The sequence below is a fragment of the Caretta caretta genome, chromosome 12 (assembly GCF_965140235.1).
Source record: "Caretta caretta isolate rCarCar2 chromosome 12, rCarCar1.hap1, whole genome shotgun sequence".
Taxonomy (NCBI): domain Eukaryota; kingdom Metazoa; phylum Chordata; order Testudines; family Cheloniidae; genus Caretta; species Caretta caretta.
This window is the reverse complement of record NC_134217.1, coordinates 11946998-11955195: the sequence shown is the minus strand read 5'-3', so window position 1 is coordinate 11955195 and position 8198 is coordinate 11946998. Positions and strand designations below refer to the sequence as shown.

Here is an 8198-nt window from a genome sequence, read left to right as displayed (position 1 = left end):
CCAGGCACCCTGGCGCTACTGCCCCCCTCCAGCGCCGGCTCCCCCCGCGGCCCCCAATTGCCCTGCTCAACCCCGCGCCGCCAGAGCAGCGGAACCTGCCTCTGCGGCGGGCTCCGGCAGCCGAAAGTTGGCGGGCTCCAGCCGGGCAGCGGCCCGAGGCGGCGGTGGGGGGCGGCCGGGGCTGCGCCGGCGGAGGCGGAGGCGGAGACGCGGCGCTGCCTGCCTGCCCCTGGTGCGGGGCCGGGCTCTGCCCGGGCGGTAGGACCGGGCGCGGGGCGGCGCGGGCGTAGGGAGGTTTGACATTTTCAGGTGCAAGGGGAGTGGCTGGGGCTGTTCCCTATTTAGCCAGCGGGACGTGGGGAGCGGGGCAAGGAGCCGGCAGCGCCCCACGCCAGGGACCCCTCAGCGGAGGTGGGTGGCCTGGGCGCTGGTCCCGCGCCTCACCCAGGGGCTCGCCGCCAGCCTGGCCGCAGGTGCCGCTCCTGGGCCCCGAGTTTGTGACTTGGGCTCCCCCCAGCACCCCGGAGCCGAGGCTCCGTCCCGTGCAGCCGCTCGGGATCCCCCCCTCTCCCGGCCCATGTGCCTGCCTTATTACGGCTCCCCCAGCACCGCCGGGCGGGTGCGCCCAGAGTCGCCTCCCGTGGAAAGGGCACTTCCGTTCTCCCCTTCTCCCCCCCGCCCAGCTCTCCTTCTGGGTGCTCAAGGCGAGGATGAACAAACCGCTCCAGCCCGAGCGCAGAGTGTCGGCGGTGGCCCCCGTGCAGGACGGCTCCGGCCAGCCGCCGCCGCCGCCCAAGAAGGACGTGGAGCTGCTGCTGGTGAAGGAGCAGAACGGGGTGCAATACACCAGCAGCAGCCTCCTGCCGGCCGCCTCCAGCCTTCAGTACAGCGCCGAGGGGCAGCCGGAGCGGGAGACCTGGGGCAAGAAGATCGATTTCCTTCTCTCGGTCATTGGATTCGCTGTGGACCTGGCCAATGTCTGGAGATTTCCCTACCTCTGCTACAAAAATGGAGGGGGTAAGAGCACAATTTTACTGGGTCTTTCCCATCCCCAGGGCTAGAGCTTTTGCAGACCGCAGTGCTGTATTCACTTCCCAGAGTTTCCAAAGCTTTGCTTTTTTTTTTCTTTTGTACTGCAGACTGACTGAAATCATAGCTGCGCTGTGGTTCTCTAGCCTCTCCTTAATGATCTGCAGTCACTGTCACTGGTTAATAGCGACAGGGCACGAGGGCAGGGAGCATACCCTCATCCCCCTAGAAAGTCTGTTCCCTTCCTCGTAGCCGGCAGAGCATCAGCCCACAAGGTTCAGCGCTCCCTTGCAGTGTATTCCGCTGAAATCGATCAGTTCGGAATTACAGCCCCCACCTCCCGCAGAGTAAAAGTTTTGAACTGATGCTACTACTTTCGGCTGCCACTTTAGTCTTTTAGAGCTGGTTTTACGTCAGGCTGCTTGTTTTTGCAAAAGATGTGAGTGGAGTGTAAGGGAGGGGGGGGGGATACCTACGAACAGTAAAAGAGCATCTGGAAAAGTGGTAGCTTGGCCAGTGAGAAAGTTTCTGAGGGAGACACCGCTTTTGTTTTGGATTTGATTTCCACGATCCAGTATACAGTTTGAGCCGGTTTTTGTTTTGTCTCCAGCGGGCAGAAGACTTGTGCAGAAGGGGTTTTCTATTTTTTGACATCACTGGCAAAAACAAACCAAAAAACCCCACCTTAATTATATTCAATTCAAACAGTCTAGCACATCTACAGCAAGACCTTAAACACAATGAGGCCTCTTTCATCCCTGTGAAATTTAAGGTGCTGCTAGTGGTGATGCCCCGGCTTCCCCTCCCCCCACACACTATGCAATGGAGTAACACTATCTGTGGGTGCCTACAAATCACACCTAGAACAGACCCCATCTACCAGATGGAAGACTGTTTGCCTGAATGTTCAATGCTCTGGGTAGAAGGATGGCTGGATGGAAAGCATGTACTGTGACACACAGCTATTTATGTCTTGGTGATGTGGTTGCTTGGTGATAAAGACTAACGGTTTCACATTCGTAGCATAAAAAGTCTTTCTTTCCTATGAGAAAATACATGGTGCGGGAAAATCCCACTCAGTGTAGATAGCTGAAACTGAGTTGTACGGTGGGTTATTGCACCTTCACTGTCTCTTCCTTAAAACTTAAGCTGATACCAGTAAAGGCTGGTACTTAAAAACTTAGCCTGCTTTAATACTACCCAATATTTGGAGGGGGATCAGGTAAACCATACTCCTGCTACCCATACAGATGTGTGCCAGCTGTACAGGAACTGAAAAAAATAGCCCCCAAATATACTTTGATTCAATCCAAGACAGCTCAGACACTCCACGATACTGTTGTGCCAGGCACTGCCCCTTTGTAAGGAAACAGGCAGGTGACCCTTGAGGTCTATTGCAGGTGTATCAACATCACTATCCATGCCATTCTACCTGTATGCACCATTCGGAGAGCTTTTGTTTACTTGACATTCAGTGAACAGATTGTAGTTTATTTTCAGGGAGAGAGAGGCATAGTCCCTCTATTTTGCTGTAGAGTAACAGAAAGAAGTAAATTCTACAATGGTCAAACTCACTGCATTTACCCCATGATTCTGAGTCACTTCCACTCAGATTCTTCCCCGTTCCCTGAGTAGCCTGCTACTAGTTCAGGCATTTGGCGGGGTGGGGTTGGGGGGGCAGGATTCTGCATCTTCCTGTGTGTTCATTCTAACTTCAGCCAGGGCAATTTAGACACCGCTAGCACGATTTTCTGGAAAAAAGTGGGAGATGGCAGCTGGTATGTGCCTAGCTTTTTAGTGGATTCTGTCTCTTGGACCAAAAACTCTCACATGACCCTCTGATTTAGTCTTTGGGTTATATAATGTTAAGAAGTCAACCTCACTGTTGAACTCTCTGGAAATATGCATGGATGACAGATAGAGCTAACGTAAGAGCACCCTGCGATCAGCCACTCGGAAGCTTTCACTCTTCCCACCAGCAGGAAAGTGAAATTAGGGTTATTGCTGAGAGGCCCCCCAGTGCTAACAGATTCTTCAGAAACTCAGAGAAGCACTGCTCATTGGTCTGGAGACTGTAAACACTATTTTGCTGTCTCTGCTCCTCCACCTTCCTCCCTCACAGTCAGCCTTCCCTTTCCCCTTAACACATTCTAAGCAGGACAGCTCCTTCTGGCCCTGGAGCAGGTTTGTTTTTGTTGAGGAGGAAAGGATGGGTTGTCATTAATGCTCAGGAGTGTCAGCTTCTGAGAGGAGGGCAGTCACTTAGCCAGGGCTTTTTTTTAAGAGCTGTTCTCAGCATGGAAGATAACCAGGGAAGGGCTGCCTCAGAGCCTTGGTTAAACTGCAGGGCATAATCACAACTAGATATTGAACGTGGCTTGTCCGGATCTTAGCCCAGGGTCAGCAGTGTGTCACCTAATTGTGTTCAGACATGGCACCGTTTCCTAGTACAGCTCAGGCCTGCGGAGTGGGAAACAGAACAACAGAGTGGTCTTGGCTACTACCTTCTATCAAGTCTCACTCAACCACAGTTATCTTTCTGGTATCTGAATGCTTTTCCATCCACCACCACCATGTTTGATATAGGCATTGGGCTTGCTTGGTTAGGAAGTAGAAGTCTCTGCCTCAGTGAGCTGGGCAGAGGAGACTAAGGGTGGGTGAACCTGCTTTAGGTAGTTTCAAGCCAGCTCAATACTTCGCCGGGGTGAAGTTTGGCTACACATTTGGACATAGAAGGGTTCTTGTTCTACAGGTGTTTTCCCTGCAGTAGCAGAGGTGCAACTCAATGCAGAGAAGAGGAATGCCTTCTGGGTTTCACTCCCTTCTCGCCATCCCAGAGAACCACAGGTGTTCTCAAAGGCTCGATTTGCAAATACAGCAGCGCCTGTGAAAGTTGCTATTGTAGGAGCAAAACGATGGCAACACTGCTTTTCTCTCACTGCTGCGGAGGAGAATGCCACCAGCATTTAGTGAGTTTTGCTGACTCAAATTTAGTGAAGAGTTTGAGCAAGGAGCATATAACTGCTGGCTTACACATCCATTCAGGAGATGTCACAGGCAGAGACACAAAAAATGTGATTTGAAAAGCAACAAAAATAGGAAGTGATACAGCGATCAAAGTAGCTTTTGGTTTGGCTGCTCAGTTAGCCAGAGGTGCAGTATCCACTTGGATTCCTGGTGTTGGCGAACACACCCATTGAATAAATGTCCAGAAACTTAAAAAAGGAATTAAAAAAAACCCCATTAATGGTTTCTGTTCTCCTTTTGGTGTTTATAAGGGTCTTCTTAAAGGATCTGACTGCACAAGAGAAAAAGGGAAACTTTCAATCTACAGCGTGCTGAGATCTATGAAGTATACAAACGAAGAGTTAGAGGACATTCTAGCGCTTGTAGACAAATGTGACTAAGGCTGATGTTCCTATAGTCGATTGCTGCGAGGGAGTGGCCTGCAACCAGTTCTCTCAAATGCTAAGACCGAACTAACCGCTCTGTTTTCCTTCTTACGGCTATCTGTGATTTCTGAATTCAGAGTACCATGTGATATATTGGTGAACAGAATTATATTCCCATTCCAAAATCTATAATCAATAAGGCAATATCAGGGGCTCACTGCAAACAGGAACATCCAAGCGCACGAAAGATCCTTCCTGAAAGCGTTATGTGGAAGAAAATCCCCCTATTACAATAGGAAGGGGGGATGCTGTGTGAGTGCTGTCTGGGTTCCTGTGTTACCCTGAGTAGGTTAGACATTGTCAATGAAGACACAACGCACTAGAGCTTGTAAAGATTAAGTTGTTCATGATGTCAAAGTGAGAGCACTTGTAGGAAGCAACTTGCTTTTTACAGGAGGGAAGTCTGAATACACACTGGACTCACCTCATTCAAAGCTGAACGTTAACAAGGATGTGTACGTATATACATACCCAGCTCTTATTAGTCAAATCCTTGAGTTCCTTTGTCAGGCAAACTTCAGGGGCTTTCCTGTGTAAGAACTGGAGATATGGCCCTTTGGGGATAGAACCTAAAATTCCACACAAAGGCAATTTCCATTAGCTTGAATGGGAATAGCGCACATGCAAGGAGTGCGGGGTCGTACCATTGGTTACTAGTTTGTCACAATGTGCAAGTTCATAAACTGCATCACCGCTGTTAAAAATAAATTAAAAAATCTTTGTTTTTACCAGCTCCCAATAAAATAACAACAACAAAGAGTAAGAAGGACCCAGTAGCATTATACTGTTAAACAAACAGCTAGAAATATCTGTTTTTGGCATATCTTGTGGAATTACTCCAATGGGAGTTCTGCACATAGAGGATAGAATGTAACCCTGCCTGAGCAACTGTAGCTCTTAAAAATATCCTTCAACAACTCATTAAAAAGCAAAGCAAAACAAAACAAAAAAAAAACTTTAGCGAGATTTAAAAAGTTTGAGTGTTCATTTTTATTTTGCTTATCTTGCAGGTAAAGACAGCATTCAATGTCTGCCAAAGTTACAGTTTGAAACAGGTCAAAGATTTATTTAAGAGGAAACTTTTAGTTCAAATACACTGGTCCTGATCCAGTTCTCAGTCCTGCACTCAGTGAAATCAATAAGGCCACTGTATCTTCTAAACTAATTTACTCTGTGACAGCAAAAACTACATACAGATACTGCAGCTTCTGGCAGACAGACAAAATGATACTCTAGAGCTGGGAGGTCCTTGAATGTTTCCACAATAGTTTGGGCTATCAGCTGTTATTGTGAATTATTTGTACTTCAGTAGTCTTCACAACACAAAAGAAAACTACAGCTTCCAGTAGGTAAATTGTGAAATGCCTTGCTATCAAGTATGCCAGTTTTCACTGATTTTTCATACTCTCATAAATTCTTAAGCCTTATTAGAACTAACTTCTCATATAAACCTCTGGCAAGAGGTTTTTTTTAAAGCAGTTACTGGCTTTATTTGTGTATCTATGGGTCTGATCACCCCTTCCTTGATCAGGCATATCACCGTACTTACATCAAGTCTGATGCCTGACCTCTTCTTCTACATTTCTCGTGAGCTTGCATTCAATGGGCGGTTTTCCCTGAGTGAGGATTGCCAAATAGAGCCCTGAAGAGTTTTCCAGCACAGCTAGTAACTTCAGAATTAGATTCTCAGAAACTTGGAATAGGATTTATATTGGTAGTTTAGAATGTATCTGATATCCCACACTGATGCCAAATGAAGTTGAGCAACTACATGCTGAGTAATGCCTGGTATGATTAATTGGTGTACTCCTTGTGGGTGTAAGGTGATACTTTGCATTAAATTAACAGAGCAATAACATTATTTTAATATTCATTCATTTTTAAAGTTTTCTTGCGGTTTGTAAACAAAATGAAATGTGACCCACCATCTAGAATATTTTGAATTCAGATTTATAAAAGAAAAGACTTGTTACACTATCATGCACTTTTCTTTGTGATCCGAACTACTTGGTAAGACTGACCATGTTCAAACTTTTTATTAGGAAGCATGTAATTGTCAGATTAGTCACCAGATCCTTATTATACCATAAGACTCAAATTAAGCTTTTTATACATTCACAAAAAAGCCACAGGAACATATTTTAACAGTTCCTTGGGTATCGTAATAGATATATTTTAATCTCCTCAGAGACACTTTTCCTCCTCAGTGTTTTAGACTAACAGATTTCCAGGACTGTACCTGTCTATGTTTGGTTCAAAGCACAATTCACCAACAATCAATACATTTTAGCAGAGAAATGCAGCATACCATAAAAAACCTGATTATCCTACTTTCTGTGTCACATGACAGTAACCTATGGAGTATTGTCTTTTTGTGTTCCCTTGAAATTATATAATCAACATCTCAAGTAATTTCAGTCAATTTCACTGAAAGCTCTACCCTGGAGTGGGCCTCATTGAGCAATAAAAAGTTTGGATTCAAATGTAGTGGTTAAGTTTGGTTTCCTAATACAGAGTATCCAAGTTTTATTAGCAAAGCTGTGTCAAGCCAGTGAACTCCCATGGATCCTTCAAAACGTTATGCCTGGCCCTCTCTGCAATGTGTTCATAAGCAAAAGCCTTTGGTCCCAATGTATCGTGGAAATGGCAGATTGGAAAAAGATCAGATTAAGGGATTGCAGTGTCCCCAGCACATGACAACATCCCCTTCTTTTCAGGACCACTTCTTCATTCCTCAGCCGCCGAGCTAACCAGCTGTGCACCTAATAGAATACTGGTCACATGCTTCTCACAAACTCCCTGCTGCTTCTCCTCCACTTGACCATCAGTATTGCTACCTCACCAGAATGGTGCCCCAGAATTGCTGTGGCCCAGGCCCAGGTCTCGTGGGGTTACAGGTCCGTGTGGCCCTGCTTACTTGATTTACATCAGATAATTAATAAATGTTACCAATATATGAGAAGGAATAACTAATTCTTCCTGTCTCAAGAGATCAAATCCCTACCTATTCTAAATTGAGTTTCTGACTTTTGAGTTCAGGGTACTATGAAATCTCATAAATGACAAGATACTAGTAATACAGTCTTACTGACCCCAAATGTTCAAAAATCTTGAGTCAGGCTCACAAAAAAATCATGAGATTGGCTTTAAAATCATGAGATTATGTAAAAGTAATAGATTTGCCTTCTGCTTTTTTGAGTCTTTAGGGTGAACGGGGGGGTGGTGGTGTCACATTTTGAAGCTTTCTCCACAGTCACAAAGGCTAGAAGTTTACTTTTCCTTTAAGAATGAAATTATCACATATCCACTTGACTCCAGGAGCTGGGGCCTTAAGGAAAAACAATCATGAGACTCATGACAAATTCATGAGAGTTAGCAACACTGGTAATACGAACTTCCAGCTAAATCGCCTCTGAATTGAAAACGTGCATCTTTCTGAACAGCTTCCAGCAGGCTGCAGTTTGATGTTCAACAGCAGGTTAATGGTAGTGAAATGTCTTAGGGCTATATATATCCTATTCAGGATTATCCTGAGGTCAGTGAGAGTGAGTAAGGCAGACCAGATTTGCCACTAATAAATCCTTTTTTGTGATCTGTTTGGATAGAAGCCCCAATCCACACTCCCACAGAAAAAGAAAATGGTTTTCTAGGAACTACAGAAGGTGCTTAACACCATTCCTTAATGCAGTGCTTGCCATATAATAAACAAGGTTAGTG

At 45.9% G+C, this 8198-nt stretch overlaps 1 protein-coding gene across 4 annotated transcripts in view; it reads left to right on the top strand.

Moving 5' to 3' along the window:
* The first annotated feature begins 344 nt into the window (after positions 1-344).
* SLC6A2 (solute carrier family 6 member 2) overlaps positions 345-8198 on the top strand; it is a 105602-nt gene continuing 97748 nt past the window's right edge. For 2 of the 4 annotated variants that reach the window (XM_048816513.2, XM_048816514.2), the window contains exon 1: positions 627-1017. In XM_048816513.2, coding sequence (XP_048672470.1) covers positions 711-1017 — 307 coding nt within the window. In that variant the 5' untranslated portion in view covers positions 627-710. Of the gene's footprint in view, positions 1018-8198 lie in introns of all 4 variants that reach the window. The other 2 variants (XM_048816517.2, XM_075118348.1) reach the window with 2 other exon arrangements.